The sequence below is a fragment of the Onychomys torridus genome, chromosome 5 (genome assembly GCF_903995425.1).
Source record: "Onychomys torridus chromosome 5, mOncTor1.1, whole genome shotgun sequence".
NCBI lineage: Eukaryota > Metazoa > Chordata > Mammalia > Rodentia > Cricetidae > Onychomys > Onychomys torridus.
Genome location: NC_050447.1, coordinates 131597998 through 131615514, shown reverse-complemented (window position 1 = coordinate 131615514; position 17517 = coordinate 131597998). Strand labels below are relative to the sequence as shown.

General features: G+C 43.6%; 1 protein-coding gene across 1 annotated transcript in view; it reads left to right on the top strand.

The window, feature by feature from the left end:
- Positions 1-13584, top strand: part of Slc28a3 (solute carrier family 28 member 3) — a 55603-nt gene extending 42019 nt beyond the window's left edge. Inside the window, exons 12-18 of the mRNA XM_036186705.1 lie at positions 2188-2318; positions 4170-4338; positions 5187-5384; positions 10149-10230; positions 10777-10875; positions 11099-11210; positions 13458-13584. Of these exons, the coding sequence (XP_036042598.1) occupies positions 2188-2318; positions 4170-4338; positions 5187-5384; positions 10149-10230; positions 10777-10875; positions 11099-11210; positions 13458-13584 (918 nt within the window). The remainder of the gene's footprint in view (positions 1-2187; positions 2319-4169; positions 4339-5186; positions 5385-10148; positions 10231-10776; positions 10876-11098; positions 11211-13457) is intronic.
- Positions 13585-17517: the final 3933 nt, after the last annotated feature.

Here is a 17517-nt window from a genome sequence, read left to right as displayed (position 1 = left end):
AAACACAGATGTTTACATTATAATTCCTAACAGTAGCAAAAGTACAGTTATGAGGTAGCATTGAAAATAATTTTATGGTTGGGTGTCACCACAACATGAGGAACTATATTAAAGGGTCACAGCATTAGAAAGTTGTAAGAACCCTGGTCTAAATCAAGGGTAAGCAAATCATATCCCATGAGGCAAATCTAGATCCTGCTAGATTTTTCTAGAAGGCTTTGTCGAAAACTAGATTCTCCTATTCTTTTGTTTCGTGTAGTTGAATAGTTTGACCATCAAAGCCAAATAATTTACCTGACACTTTGGAAAGGGCTTCTTATGCAGAGCAGTGTTCTTAAACCTTGATTCGTTAGAGTCCCCTGGAAATTTATTAAAGGTCCTAATTTTCTGGCACACACCCATGAGTAATTAACCAAGAATTTCTTGGAATGAGACCTAGTCATCAATATTTTTCAGCAAACCCGAATTCTAATGCAGAGTCCATCCTAAGAGCTAGTAGCTTTTTAAGGCTAGGATATGCTGTGGCCCCACATTGATACAGAACCTAGTAGGGAAATTAGCAATGCAGTGTGCATCAGGATTTCTTAGAAGATATATGACCTTCGTCCCAGATCATCACAAAGGCCTGGGAGAACCCAGTAGTAGAAAGGGGGGGGGGGGGCGGCAAGAACAACAACAACAAAAAAACCATGGGCTGCTATGAGAATAAGCAATCTATGAAGTTCACAAATGGTCCACCCTCCCCACTGTAGGTAGGAATGCTGTCTTCATCAATGAGCTAGGTATAATGACAATGGGGGTAGGAGAGACACTGTTTTCAGGACTCTGAAAATATAGTCAGAATTCTCTAAAGGAATCGAGCTGATAGAATGAAGTGTGTGTGTGTGTGTGTGTGTGTGTGTGTGTGTGTGTGTGTGTGCATATCTATATTAGACTGGCTTATAGGATATGGTCCAGGCAGTTCAACAATGGCTGTCTTACACTAAAGAGACCATGAATACAGTAGTTATTCAATCCATGAGGCTGGCTGTCTCAGCAGTCTCAATCTGTTATTGAAGACCTAGAAGATTCCTGGCAAGCAGCTGGTCTTTCAGTTTACATTGGGAGCCAGATGAAGTAGGTTGTAATACCAATGGAGGAACGCCACAGCAAACAGATAGATGGACTCGCCATTAAGAGTGAGAGCAGACAGGCAAAAAGCAAAGTCAGCTTCTATGTCCTTTCATCTGGGCTGAAAGTGAGGTCCACAGTTAGTGTGAATCATTCTGCTTCATATAATCTGATCAAGAAAATCACTCACAGGAGTTGCCTGAGGCCTGAGTTTTAGTTTATGCTAGATGTAGTGTCTTAGTTAGTTAGGGTTTCTATTGCTGTAAAGAGACACCATGACAGTGATAACTCTTACAAAAGAAAAATAATTGGGGTGGCTTATATTTTCAGAGATTTAGTCCATTGTCATGGTAGGACATGGTGGCACACAGGCAGATGTGATGCTGGAGAAGTAGCTTAGAGTCCTATGCCTTGTAGGCAACAGGAAGTGGTCTGGGACACTGCCCAGTGTCTTGAGCATATATGAAACCTCAAACCCACCTCCACAGTGACACCCTTCCTCCAACAAGGCCACACCTCCTAATAGCGCCACTCCCTTTGGGGGCCATTTTCTTTCAAACCACCACGAGTCAAGTGGACAACCAAGATTAGCCCTCACAGAAGGGGAGAAAATCCAAAACAATTCCAGTGTGGGGTGGGTGAGAAGGGACTAGACATGCAACAAGGAAAGGAGAAATCGTTCACACAACAAAGGGAGAGAGGATGAGTTCATGGTGTGTGAAGAGAGAAGAGGCAGGTAGAGTAGGGACTGTCCATCTCTGTCCTTTCTCCACATTCCTTCTGCCTCACACACCCCCATCTGAACTGTGACAGAAAATGGGCTGTAGGGCCAGCTGAATGTTCAGAGACAGCAGAAGAGTTGAGAAGTCTTTGAAAATTCTTACAATGCAGGATTAGTTCTCATCCCAAATAATCAGATTTAAGTTTTGGCTTTTCCCAAGGAGGTGTCAGGTGACATGAATTCCTGTCTTGTCCTCTACTCCCAATAGGACTGGGCACACTGGGAGTAGCTGTTCTTCCAGACCTCCTAGACACTATTCTCTGGCCCAAGATCAGCCTCTTCCTTCTCCACCACAGGTGTCAGCCACACACTTGCTAACCGCCTCCGTCATGTCGGCGCCGGCATCCCTGGCTGTGGCCAAACTCTTCTGGCCTGAAACAGAAAAACCCAAAGTAACCCTCAAGAATGCCATGAAAATTCAAAGTGGGTAAGTCGACAGATCACCTAATGAATGATCGTACAGGCTAGGGATGCCAAAATCAACTCTGATAATAGAAAGAAAGTGCAGCCAATCTTGGCATCAGAATGGTATTACATTTAATTTCACAGTGACTTCTTAGAGTTTAAGGAACAAAACAAACTCTTTCCATACTCAGGGAAGCCTTTTCAAACATCTGCTTCTTAAGTGCCCATGATAAAGGTGATTGTGAGTAAATACAGCCAGTGTTCCCTGAGCCCTGCCCTAACACTGTTGGGAAGTTACAGGCGGCTGTTGCCAAGGTCCCTTGTGGGTAAAAAAGCTGATTCATTTTCTTCTGCACTGAGAAAGAGAGATGAAAGTGGCGGAGTGACTGCAGGAGCTAAGCTGTTTCTAAGTAACTCATGCTTCGCATAATTTAACCAACGTGTGTCTGAGCTTCATCCCTTATTCACATGGAAATAGTCATAACCAGAAGTATGACAACAACTTGTCAAAAGGATTAAATAAAGGGTGGGCATCCCTAACCCAGAAATCTGAAACATGAGTTCTGTCACGATGCCACAAGGGGAAAATCCATGCCGCCCAGCTCTGTTTTAGGCACGGGTTATTTAAGATATTGTATAGGGCTTGCAGGAGGGCTCGGCAGGTAAAGCCACTCACCATACAAACCTCGAGGCCTGTGTTTGATCCCCAGAGTGGAAGGAGAGAAGTAACTCCACGGAGTTGTCCTATGACCTTGGCCATACACATCACACTCACGTGAAGAGTAATAGCAAATAAATAAATATTTAATTACTCTCAAGTCATGTGTATTAGGTATATATGAGATATCAGTTAATATAGTTACATTTTAAGCCTTACCCTCCTGCAAGACTCCTTGTTATGGATAATGCAACTGTCTCAAACACCAAAATAGGAAGCACTTTTGGTCTAAATAATTGGGATAAGGGATAGCACCCTGAAGGTTCCACTTAGAGTCAGAACCATGAAAATTTGCTTGGTATATTACATAAGGTATGTTATGTAAGGATACAGCCATGTAGGTGAGTGGTAAAGAAAAATGGAAGGGTGGATAGATTTAGGGGTAGACTTCTGAGATTACAGGGGTAAATGGGAAGTCAGAGACAAGCCCACAGAGAGATTCAATCTTTTGCAGGGGAGGGGCTTAAGACAAGGTTTCTTCATGTAGCCTTGGCTGTCTTGGAATAAGCTCTATAGACCAGGCTGGCCTCAAACTCACAGAGATCCACCTGCCTCTGCCTTCCAAGTACTTCTCAGTGATTCAGTCTTTTGGGGGGGTTGGGGGGGCAGGGTTTTTTTCCTAGACAAGGTTTCTCTGTGTAGCTTTGCACCTTTCCTGAAACTCACTGTGTAGCCCAGGCTGGCCTTGAACTCACAGAGAGCCGCCTGGCTCTGCCTCCCGAGTGCAGTGATTCAATCTTAAATGAAGTGAAAGTGATACAGGCTTTCTTTCAACTGCTAGTTTTTAGAGCTAGATTTTATAAATATTCCCTGGTAGCTATTTTTGATAAATAGTTTTTAAACATAAACAATTTTGTCACTTTTTTTTATTATAAATGCCCCCAATTTAAAAAGCACTATTGGATTAGGGGTGGGAATGGGTATGTATACTTAGCCTGCATGAAGTAGAGTGGAGTCCCACATCTCCACCACTGACGGTCAACAATCCTAAGCCCCATGATGATTCTGAGGCTGTAAGTGATTGAGTACTTTGACAAAGGCATGTGTCTAGGGGTTTACCTCTTACCAGGCAACTATGATTGGGCCGTTGCTGTGCTGGAGTATCCATCCAGAGATACTCTGTGGTAATTCCGGAATTCCCTTTTTTTGATGAAGTGATTCAAGAAATTTCCTGGAGGCGGCAACACAGGGTGCATCCTCGTCCATTCCCCTGGTAGCAAACATTGCTGTGAATCTGATCGCCTTCCTGGCCTTATTATCTTTTGTGAACTCGGCTCTGTCCTGGTTTGGAAACATGTTCGACTACCCACAGTTCAGTTTTGAGGTATGATTCTGCCATGTTTTGTTTCTGACTATCTTTGTTTAAGTTTAGGAGCCAGGTATGGTAACTCATGTCTTTAATCCCATCACTTAGGCGGCCAAGACAGGGATTGCCAAGTATGGGCTACAGAGTGAGACCTAGGCCCAGGAAACAAGTCATGAAAGTGTAGCAGTCTTTCCTAACCAACTATGTTGTGCTCCCACATACACTATAGACACGTGTTGGTCACCCCCATCATCCCGCCCCTGCTCTGTCTTCTGTCACCCTCCTCCCCCCAGAAAAGTCATTCTCTGCTGACCTCTTCCCAAGAATACATGCTATTTTTAATGACCCAGTTCTAACCCAATCCCTGCTTTAGTCTGCTTTCTACACTGTAACAGGACACTTGATTGGGAAGCTTATAAAGAAAAAAGGCTTGTTTAACTTGCCATTCTGAAGACTGAGAATCCACAGTCAGGGGATTATATCTGTTGAGGGTCACATGCAGACCCATGCATGACAAAGGAGAGAAAAAGACACATTCAAAATGGAAGGGGAACCGAGGAACTGACCCTCTTTAAACAAATACTCTCTCAAATTAATTGATTCCACAGAGAACTAATGCAATATAAGAAAGACACTCATTCATTTTTAAGGGCCAGGTACCCATTGATGCCACCACGTGAGAATCAAGCCTTGGCACCTGTTTGTTGAGGGCTATCTACATGCTCCTGATGTATAAAGACGGGCAGCTGAATTTAAGGGGTTCCTGTGCCCAGAAGAGGCAGGAAGGCCCCAGTCACTAAGGGGCGGGTGGCAGAATTCAAGGCAAACCACTGTTGAATCAATGTCAACACCTCTGTCTCCTGCAGTTCCTTTGTTCCTACATCTTCATGCCCTTTTCCTTCATGATGGGAGTCGACTGGCAAGACAGCTTTATGGTCGCCAAACTCATAGGTTACAAGACATTCTTCAATGAATTTGTGGCTTATGACCACCTCTCAAAATGGATCAATTTGAGGAAAGCAGCTGGACCCAAATTTGTGAATGGCGTGCAGCAATATATGTCGGTATGTATAATTATCACATGAACACATTGTGATTTGTTCCTCTGTCTATCGGGAACTTGAGTGATGGTAGAAGAGAACAGTCCAAAACCTTGATCTTGTAGAGCTTATAATGAGCACAGCATAAATTTCAGTCATGTTATCTTGACCATGTGATATTTGTGTGGAGAAAGAAAGAAAAAGAGGGAGGGAGAGACCGAGGGAGTGGGGAGAAGAGGGAGGGAATTAAAGACTATAAACACAGACCCAGGGTCATATGAGCTGGGACTGGCATTGGTGCACAGATTTATCCAGTGCTCTCTATGGTCAGAGTGGCAGGTACTAAGGTAACAACACTGAGGACACCACTGGCCTCTTCTAGTCACCTCTGTGTTGTGGTAACACAACACCCAAGGTAGGCAACTTAAGGCAGCTCCTCTTGGCTCACAATTTCAGAGCTTCTGGCTCTCGAGCTCGTTGTTCTTCTGAACAAAGCAGTTCATCGAGGTGGGAGCATGCAGCAGGGGAGGACTGTTCACCACAAAGAAACTGGTGGGTAAAGAGAGAGGAAGAGGAGGGGCAGAGTCCCAATATCACCTTCAAGGGCATGGTCCAGGGACCTACCTTCCTTTCCTGGACCTGAATTCCTGCCCTAACTTGCTTTTCCGCTGCTGTGAAAAACACCATAACCAAAAGCCACTTGGGAAAGAGAAGGTTTCGTCCAGCTTACATTTTCAGGAAAGTTCATCACTGAGAGAAGCCAAGGGAAGGAACCTGGAGGCAGAGACCATGGAGGAACACTATTTACTGGCTGCTCTTGGGCTCACATTCAGCACCTTTTTACACAGCCCACCTGCCTAGGAATGGTACTGCCCAGAGTGGGCTGAGCCTTCCTACATCAATTAGCAATGAAGAAAATACCCCACAAACGTGCCGCAGGCCAACTGATATAGGCAAATCTTCAGTTGAGGGTCCCTCTACGCAAGTAAGGGTGTATCAAGTAGATTTGTCCTCACATTTCCTGAGGTTCTGTCGACTCCCACCTTCAGCACAGAGGCCTGTGGAAGATAGTCAGTACAGCAGGTCTTACCTTCTTGGGCTGATAGCTGATCATGAAGGCCTCTTCTAGCATCACAGGTTCTGAGAAACTGACTACATGTCCCTCTGCACCTTATCACCCTCGAAAGACAATGAGGCACAATTGCCAGTGTGACAGGGAGAAGGGGGGATAAAACGCTTCTGTCTGTGAATGGAAACCTTGGGTCAGTCACCCTGTCACCATGCAAAGAGGCACTCATGTCTTCTTAGGCTTTGATGGAGTAGGAACTTAACTAGGGTGAAGAAGTATTTGCAGCTGAATGACCAATTTATTTCCCTCCCAAGATCAGAATCATCACATAAAGAAGTAAGAAAAATGGGCATTTCTAACCATCTTTGTCTCTTTCTGAAACAACACATTTGGAGTTAATGTCTCCAGCATTAAAGCTTATTGCCCAGTATTTAGATGCTCACCCAGAGACCATCACTGACTTCCTCCCTGGACTCCCCAAACCCAAACATGGATTATATAAGTGGAGTGACTGCCCCGGGCATCTTCATGTGAATTATTTTGTCGCCAGGGCACTGCCCCACTAATCTAACAGGAATGGGGATCACTGTACATTTTTCAGGTAACCTGACAGTGGGACACAGACAGCTATCTTCACTGTTTGGATGCCATCTAAAGCAGTTTGTTTCCCTGCCCAGAGTAAACAATAGGCTAAATTAACTGACATGTTTTCCACTTCCCCGTTGCCAGGAGAAAGTGCTTTTGTTAATGAGCAAAGCAAGCTGCCAGTTCTGGCAAAACTAATTGGTTCTCTGAAAAGCCTGTTGGGAAGGTGGGGCCCCGATTGTAGAGATGATTCCATTTGGGAGTGAGTCCAGCTGAAGGCAGGCACACAGGGTCCATGTGAAAACAGTTCTGTTATTATTGAATCGCACTAGGAAAAGCAGTTACTCCAAATTTCTGAGCATCTTGGCTCACACACAGGAGACCATTATCTTCTTAGTATAGCCCATCTCATCCCGCTGCATAATCATTTGAGTTTGGGGGCAAAAGAAAGTGGCATCGTCCCAGCTTCCTTTTCTACTTCTGATAAAACTATACACAGCCATGTCTGCACACACCTCTGCCAGATCCCTGTCAAAAATGAGCACTAAAGTGTTAGATGTCTTCTATGGGGTCTGAGTCAAGGTGCTGCATATTTTCCTCAATCTGCTGTGACCAGGGGCCTCTCAGGCCTGGTTCTTAGTGTGATGCTGATATGTCCATATGCCATACTTGCTCTGGTAAGCATATAGGTAACCCTCTTTTTACTTTTAGGTTCAGTGACTTATCAGTCTGGGCCTCATTGATGGTGCCAGGCTGATGGGGCTGTTTTCAGTGTCCACCAAGTATAATCATCCTGTGTTCACACTCAATATAGAGTCACATGCTGTTCGTGAAATGAAATCTCTCAGAACTAGGGTCAGTCTGGAAACCCACTGCTTTATATAATGTGCAATGGCTCAAGGCAGTCCTCAGCTTTACCTCAACAGTGCCTTTGCCAGGTTGGATGTGGTCTACAAAAGCAGTGTTCTCCAGAGAAGCAGTGTGCTCTACAGAAGCAGTGTGCTCTAGAGAAGCAGTGTGCTCTGGAGAAGCAGTGTGCTCCAGAGAAGCAGTGTGCTCTGCAGAAGTAGTGTGCTCCAGAGAAGCAGTGTGCTCTGCAGAAGTAGTGTGCTCTGCAGTAGCAGTGTGCTCCAGAGAAGCAGTGTGCTCTGCAGAAACAGTGTGCTCTAGAGAAGCAGTGTGCTCTGCAGAAGCAGTGTGCTCCAGAGAAGCAGTGTGCTCTGCAGAACCAGTGTGCTCCAGAGAAGCAGTGTGATCCAGAGAAGCAGTGTGATCCACAGAAGCAGTGTGCTCAGGAGAAGCAGTGACTCACCAATCAGCAGAAACTTCTGTCCTGGACCCTTCAATCTGAAAGACAGTCACAGACCTTGCAGCCTTGAGTAGCAACAGAGCCAGCCCCACATGCTCCCTTTCGCTAATTCACTTTTTTGTCTTCCCACTCTAGGAAAGGCTACTCACTCTTGCATTTCCAAATGAACACCCTAAAATTCTCCTGGAATTGTCTGAGCTGAAGAACAAAGGCAGGCCAGACTGTAAGGGTGTTCCTGTTACAGCTCAGAGTTCCTGTTTATTGATATAATTAATTAATTTCCCTCGTGGCCATTAAAAGACAACACACACATACCCAAAGACATATTAGCAACTAATGGTCTTTTTTTTTTTTTCACTGTAGATGATTAATCACTTTTCATTGTTGTGACAAAAACCTGAGGTAATCAAAAGGTTTACTCAGAACCACTGTTTAGAGGTTTCATTATGGTTGCTGATAATGGTAAGGCATATGCATGGTATAGGTCAGGAATCAAAAGAAAAGGTTCAGTATTACAACAAACCCCTTCCTCCAAACCCATCAAGCTATGAATCCATAAAGGGAGCAATCCAACTCATGAAGTCAGAGCCTTCATAAGCCAAATATCTCCTGAAGACCCCACCTCTAAACACTGTATGCTGAGGACCAGGCCTTCAACATGAGCTTCTAAGGAACATTCAAGATTGACCATAATAATGACTTTTGTGTATTTGAATAAATAGACTGCATTAGCATCCATGCCACCCATCATGCATACCACTTTTCCTTTTCTGGCAGAGCAATATTCTATTTTATGGATATTCACAATTTGTCTATACATTCCTCTAATGAAGAACATTTGAGTTCTAAATGTGAGGCTCCTGTGAGCAAATTTGCACAAACATTCATGAGCAGTCTTCCTATGAGCCTGCGTCTTTATATCTCCTAGGGGTGTAGACACAGACAGTGACAGTTGAGTGAGACATCATCTCATTGATGGGCTTTTCCTTGTAACCTTGTAACCGGCTTTGCCACGTTCTCAGGAATCTGTGGACCCTTTGGATGCATCGTGTGATACATTCTATTTTCTTTTAAATGGTGATTCAGGCATCATGTGTGACCTCAGTGAGACTCTACTAGCTTACCAGGAGAGCACATCTATAACATTCCTAAAGGCAATGCATAAGCATCCCAGATGTTTTACATCCTGACATACTTAGTATAGGCAGTTTCTGCTTTTTAATTTTAGCTCTTTCAGTAACTGACAAAATACCTAAAATAAATCAACTTAAAGAAGGATTTATTTTGGCTCTCCATACAGTGGTTGGCACCTCCCTGGTGACTAATACTGAGCATCTTTCCATATGCTTATTACCCATTTGCATATCTTTTGTAGCAATGTATCCAAAACTTGGACAATAGTCCTTTTTAATTATAGCAGCTCTTTACATATTCCAAGTAAGTCTTTTGTCAGATAATTATAGTGTAAATATTTTCTGAGACCAACTTCTTATCTCCACCAACTAGTACTGTGCCTATTATAATACAGCAGGTGACCAAGTCATATGGAATATTAGAAGTTATTAATAAACAGGAAGTGGCATTTCTGGATGTCAAATCCACTAATTCCCAGTCTGTTGTCAGTGTTCCTTGAATCTACACCCTTCTTTCCACTCTCCCTCGAAATGCAAGAACACAAAAAAAAACCATCAATGGTTATTTGATAGTCTACAGTGTGTACTTACTTATCAACATTAATTCTGTAGCCAATGAAGCCCAGTTGGGGTGTCAGGTTTCTGAAGGTGTGTCAGATCATGTACACATCAGTGTTTATGCTTGCTTACAGATTCGTTCGGAGACCATTGCGACTTATGCCCTCTGTGGTTTTGCCAATTTTGGTTCCCTAGGAATAGTGATCGGCGGACTTAGTAAGTGAAAAGAATATTCTTCAACAACAGTTGTGACTTTATGAGTCCATCCTGCTCTATAATGTGTGTCAGGGAAAATGGCTCTTCAACAGTAAAGTCCCCTAGGGTCTATGCTTTATCCTTGCTCTGGACTACAGTTTTTTTATGTACACTCTAGTATTCAAGATAAATATGTTCAAACACACAGGTACTTCTCTCAAGCCAATATCATCAGTTTCTTGTTTACCAATGCTAATAGATTTATAACAGCTATCTGAAGGGGAATTCTGGGGCCCATGGAAGTTTACTATAGAAGATGCTGTCATTTGTTACTGATGTCTGCCATGGATGTAGCCATAGATGGTGACAGCTAACTAGACATCATCTTATTGATTGGTTCTTCCTGGTAACCCACTGGCATTGCTGTGTTCTCAGTGCTCTTTGGATCATTTCATGACTTGTTTCTTTTCAACCGACCTCAGAGTCCAGTCACAAAAGAGTTATCAGAAGCTACAAATTTGGGTTTCTAATCAACCTAATCTCAAATGCCTCCTCTTTCTCTTCCAGCATCCATAGCTCCATCCAGAAAGCGTGACATTGCCTCTGGAGCACTGAGAGCCCTGATTGCAGGGACCACTGCCTGCTTTATGACAGCCTGTATTGCGGGTATGACATTCATCCTTCATGCCCTGGATGCCCACAGGATGGAAGCTTTCAGGGAGGCAGGCTTCCAGGCTGCATGTGCAGCATATGCTGCCTCAGAAAGCTGAGAATCAGAGCAGGGCTAAGCACACTGTAAAATGAAATGTGTGGGATGGAGTGGAGAAGCTGAGAACAGAAGGCGAGTTCTGTAAATTATGACAATAAATGGCACTCTGTTCCTTTCCAGGCATACTCTCTAGCACCCCTGTAGATATCAACTGCCATCACATTTTAGAGAACACCAGTTTACTCAGCAACACAACGGAAGTGGTGTCTTGTTGCCAAAGTCTGTTGAACAGGTACCTTTTTATTATTCTGTGATCTCTTAGTAATAATCAAATCTAACTGTTGTGTGCCTTTTCCTGGGGGAGATGTGGGCAAGTATCTATTCACTCCAGGTAGGACACCGACAATAGATAGACAAAGTGTACAGTTCCTCAAAGCCCTGCCTGCTCGGTGAACCAGTGAGATTAGAAGGCTTCCTTACAGAAGTGTGGGTAGCCCCCAAATGGTAGTATCAATGAAAAATCTCATGCCAATAAGGGTGACGACTTACTGTGTCATAGGGTCCCACCTTAAGTTAACCTTCCATGTGCTGCATATCCTAGCACCTCCCAAGACTGCATGCAGTTGAGAGGTGGGAAGTGGTAGATGAGATCTCAGGTAAAGGCTTCTTTACCTTTCTTCCCTGCCTTCTTATAGGGAATGCTAATCGACCTCTTTCTATTATAATAGACCTAGCTATCATGGTATTACTGCACTTACTTGGTTGTCATGACTACTGCGCCAAGCTTATCTCTACTCCATGATGGTGGGCAGAAAGGCAGATACTGTGATCATGTTATCTTAGGAGCAAACAGACATACTACAGTCCCAGCATGGCTTCCTTAACTGTTTATTTCAACTGACAACCCTGTGCCTTTCCTTTTCAGATAAGACTAAAAAACTAGAAACTAAAACACTTCCCTAGGCTGCTCACAAGTATATATCATTATATACTTTGTGTGAACAAACTCATTCAAACTTTTCAGTCACCATGTAAGTTAGGCTCAATCAACTTTCCCTTTGCGTTTGACACAATGAAGTCTTGCTGAGGGTGTGTCCATTCAAGCAATATTACTCTTGGCATTATCAAGACAAGAACTTCAGGCCTGTCCACAAGCCAGTGTCCTTAGTTATTGCTGCTAAGATCCCTCTCTGGCCTCACCTCAGCTCCACAGTCCTAGTGAGCTCAGTTGAAAGAATTTGGATGAGACACACAATGTAATATTTATTCCAGAGTAAAGAGGAGCAGCCTCAAGGGATGAGAGTGGACAAAGGCCAACCTACATTTTTAGATAAGCTTTGCATTTATGCTATTGTTTAAAATCCTTTCCTGAGGAGTGTTTTCCTGTCCGGGGGATTGGCAGGTCTGTTTAGTTTAGTTCTTAAAGGGGAGGGCAAAGCTTTGTTCCTTACAGAAACCTTCTAACTAGATAGAGATGTCAGGATCTCCTAGGCAGTTTAAAATGTCCTGTCTCCACCCAGGGACAGAGATAGGACCAGATCCCACTCTTGGACCCACAGAGAATGTGTGACAGAGCAGATAAGAAGAACTAAAGAAAGAAATCTGTAAACACAGCCATGCTTCCTCAGGAATTGCCTTTCTTTGGAGATAGCAGTAGAACCCTGCTACCTCGGCCTGCAGACTTTCTGTCTAGAATTTCATATAGAATTTAAAATTTAAGGTGGTCTAGTTTTGAACTGGACCCTTCCTTTGCCTGCCACTAATCTTCACCTGCAAAATTAACAGGGACAGAGGAAGTAGGGCAGAGGCTGATTTCAGGGATGGAATCAAGCATCAGTGGCCTCGAGATTGCTATTTTCTAACTAGCTACCTACTATTTTCTCTCCTTTTTACTGCCTCATTTTCAAGAGAATCCCAGCGATCCTGACAACATGGTGAAGGGCAAAGGCAGATGAGAGGCTAGGCTGCCAGTGACTCTTGCCATGTGTCTCCACCCTCTATAATTTCGATTTGCAAGATCAGTGCCCTCACATGTTCTTATTAACAAGGGTTTGGGGTTTTTGTTTTGTTTTGTTTTGTTTTGTTTTTTTAAGATTTTGGTTTTATGTGTATGAGTGTATAAGCTTGTATGTGTTTGCACTGACTGCAGGCAGTGCCCATAAAGGCCAGAAGAGGGCATCAGATTCCCTCAGGACTGGAGTTACAGTTGTGAGCCGCCATGTGGGTGCTGGGAATTGTACCTGGGTCCTTCAGAGCAGCCAGGGCTCTTAACTTCTTACTCATCTCTCCAACCCCTGTTCAAGTGTTTTGTTTTGTTTTAATAAGAATTGATCTTATTGGGTCACTGCTATTCTGAGATAAATAGGGGGAGTCCTCAAGGCCACCCAGATTATTGAGAACCAAAACTAACTAACCCTGAGGGGTCTCTGCCTGGGAACAAGGAAATCAGCTTCCTGCCTTTACCGTTTTCAATGCCTCACTGTCCACACCCCTCCTGTGCCCTCTGAGCCCAACTAACGGTTTGGTTCTGCTCCCACAGCACTGTTGCCAAGGGACCAAATGAGGTCATCCCAGGAGGGAACTTCAGCGTCTATGCTGTGAAGAATTGCTGTGAGTTGCTGAAACCATCAACACTGAACTGCAGTTGGGTCCCTAATGCCCCATGAGCTCAGCCATGTATCCAGTGGGATTCTCTATGCAGATGCTGGATTTTCTGCTCTGGAGGGCATAGAAAGCTTTTGTCACAGGTTGATGAATCTACCATGGACTCAGCTCTAAGAGCAAAGAAGGAAGAAAGTCTGGAGTGACTCCTGAGTGACAGTGTCTCCTCCCTCCCTCCCCTTCCTAGCCCACCCTCTCTCCATGGAGAATTTCTATGACGACATCCCAAATCGAGGTGTGATCTTCAGTCCAAATAATGTTCTCTTCCTATTTTCAAGGATTTCATGAGAAAATATATGTATGTGTGCATATATGTGGTATCCCCCCAACAACTGGACTATGACTTGGCCATGCCCTCTTACGGTGTTCTAAGTATTTGAGGATGATATGATTTAAACACATCTCAAGTAACATCATCCCACCTTCGCTCTTTTATCTGAAATACCTTCAGTTTGACTCTCATGGGAAAGAGGGATAATCTGCAATGACCCACTCATTGGCTACCCTCTTCTTAAATCAAGAGTCTCATAAACTTCAGAGACTTGTAAGCACTCAGGTCATATCTTTTTAAAGTTAGTACTGTATTTTCTTAAGAATATCTTTCATTTGTTCTTTGACAATTTTACACATGTGTATAATGTATTTTGATCACACCTATTCCCAACTCCCTCAACATGTCCCATCTCACATTCATGTCTTCTCTTTGTCCTGTAACTCACCGAGTCTAGGGCTGCCCATGGAATGTTGACTTGATCTTGTGCAAGTCACCATATCTATAGTGAGTTCAGGAAGGCACAGCCGAATCATGTCCAGAAGACAGGATTCACAGCAAGCTTCCCCATTCCCTGACTCTTCTTAACCCCCATGCCCACCCACCCCGCCTTGTGTGCTACTCCTGTGCCTTGAGGAAGTTTGTAGAAATGTCTGTTTTGGGGCTGAGCACTCAGTAGTCTTTTATTCTCAGCACATTTATCAGTTATGAGTCTGCATTGCTGAAAGTGGACTTAATCTATGCTGTGTCCATTTCCAGTATCCAGGCCAAAGAAGCAGCCCCTGTGTGGGGTTCACTGGCCTTAGGGAAACATGCACAAACAACATGACAGCTCCTGGAACTTCTGCTAGGAACCAGATTTGGTGGGACACTCCTGTAATCCCTGCACTTGCTAACTGAGACAGGAAGATTAGGAGTTCCAAACCAGCATAGGGTACCCAGCAAGACCATGTCTCCAAGCAATAACAACAGAACTTCTGCAAGGTTGTAATATTCTTCATTTCCACTATATACTATGAGCCAAAGTAAGTCCCGTGACAGACATGATATCTATGGCCATAAGTAAATTACCCTGTCACAGGAAGAGAACGGTGAACACTTCAAAGAAATAATACAGTAGATTACCAAGGTGCCTGTTATCCATGCCTCTGTCATTGGGTAGACTGTGTTTATAGGCCTGTAACTGTGCGATTTTGTTACATTCCTGATGACAAGACTGTAAAACATTAGTCCTCAGTCAAAGAGCCATGTAAGGACCAACCATGAAGGAAAATCAATGCTGACTGAGATGGGACTGCCTTTCATTGATTCTTCCATCAATCAGCAAGACACCAGCATCACCACACATGCTTCCTGAGTGTCAGGACACCAGCATCACCACACGTGCTTCCTGAGCATCAGCATTTGGGACATGTCAGCAGAGCAGGGCAGACACCTCCAAGTCAAACAGGGACTCAAAAGGAAGAGACTCCATGGGGAAATGGTGATACAACACCTTAAATGATTTATTGTTTTCCCTTCTGATCATGCACAAGAGCAATTTTAAAAAAATAATAATCTACATATAAATAGTTGGAATTATTTGTTGTTTTTGCTTTCTGTTTGGTGGTATGGAAGAAGGAGTTACATGACTTCTTATTCCTGAAGTAAATAGATCAAGATAGTTCTAATTTTTTATTATTTGCATCAATCTCAGTCTTTAGACTTTGTACTCCTTAAGGTTTAATTACAGCCTACGGGTCCACGTCATGAGTGTCAATTATCCGTATGTTGTTGGTTCTTTGTCGGTTGTAGCTACTGTCTTCTCTCTGATGCTTTCTAACTCACTGATTTTTTTTCTAGTGTATTTTTCTTCCTGTAAATCCCCGAAAGGACCTCATTGCTGCTTCTAGTGTGCCTGTCTGTCAAGCTGTTTTTTAACTGTTGTCTTTAGTTTTACATAAACATAACTAAGTATCTTTCTCTCCATTCTGCCCACCCTGGTTCTCTGGCCAGCAGAGCCACAGAGCTCACTGGTAATTGATTAGTACACACACCTTTCTTGTTTACACCAACACACAGAAGCACACAGGGGAGCCAGTATTTGCAGGCTGCTTCCATTTCCTCTTCACAGCTGGTGAAACACCTTGACTATTCCTACCCTCTTGTTATAGTTCTAGCCTTAGCTTTTCCGTCTCCTTTTTTCTTTTTTCTTTCTTTCTTTTTTTTTTTTAAACATCTGGATACACATGTATGTGGCACTCTATAAGTGAGATAATATAATGCCAAGGAGGAGATGGAGTTAGATATTCCCTAGAGTTCAGATCTTCAATTGTTTCTCAGCCTGTGACACTGCTGGAAGCGGGGAGACATTTTAGGAGGCGAGCCCACTGCAAAAAAGTTAGGTGCTGGTAGTATGCATTTGAGGGGGTACTGGGATCCCAGTCTCTCCTTTTTCTATTTCTCTACTTCCCAGTCACCAGGAAGTAGGACAGCCACTACCCACCTCTACCATAATATACTATATTGCTACAGACACAATACTGGAAATCCAATCAATCATGGGCAGAAACCTCTGAAAGTGAGCCCAAATAAATCTTTCTTCCTTAGAAGTCGATTTGGGCCAGGTGGTCTGCATAGATGCAGTGATTGAGCCAGGTAGTCTGCGCAGATGCAGTGATTGAGCCAGGTGGTCTGCACAGATGCATTCTGTTTTCTTTCTGCTTGCTTCTGCTCCACTGTCTCCGGGCCATATAGATATAACTAAGTTAAAACACCTGATAAAGTGGCCGCTGTCACTATGCAGCCCTACCTGGCCTGGAAGTCACTATGTAGACCAAGATGGCCTCAAATGGAGGCCTACCAGCCTCTGCCTCCTGTGTGCTGCGATTAAAGGTATGGCTGCTTTGCCTGTGTTAAGACACATTTTTTAATTGATTGTTTGAGAATTTTATTCAACATGTTTTGATTATCTTCATCTCCCACCACCCAACTTTGTGGTTTGTTTGTTTATTTGTTTTTAAACCCATCAAGATCAATTTGTACTGCCCCAATATTTCTCAATGAGCGGTCTTCCACTGGGGCAGGGCCAAATCAATAGGGGCCACACTTTTTTTTTTTTAAGATTTTATTTATTTATTATATACACAGAAGAGGGCACCAGACCTCATTACACAGATGGTTGTGAGCCACCATGTGGGTGCTGGAAATTGAACTCAGGACTTCTGGAAGAGCAGTCAGTGCTCTTAACCTCTGAGCCATCTCTCCAGCCCCAGGAGCCACACTCTTATCAAACACTGGTTCTCCCTCTCCCAGCAGCTAACAATTGCCAGTAGCTCCATGGCTAAGGGTGAGATTTCATGCTTGAGTCAGCTAAAGGTGGGCTGTGATACCCACCTCCCCCTTCCAAGCTGAGATATGTTATGATCAAGCCACACTTTAAGAAATTAAATTTGTTCTTTGGCAAGTTTACACATGTGAGTGCTTGCCCTGTTTCTGACCACAGTATATATTCTTTATTAAAATACGTATCTGTTCCTGTCTAGAAAATATGTCTATCCCCATGCTGGTCATCCCCAGCACCACAATTCTGGTTTGCTACTTCAAATAGCATGTGTACATGTTCTTTACAAACCAGTGCCTTCCTGTTCTTATAGCAGTGCTGTCTCATAGAAAACAATACCATCTG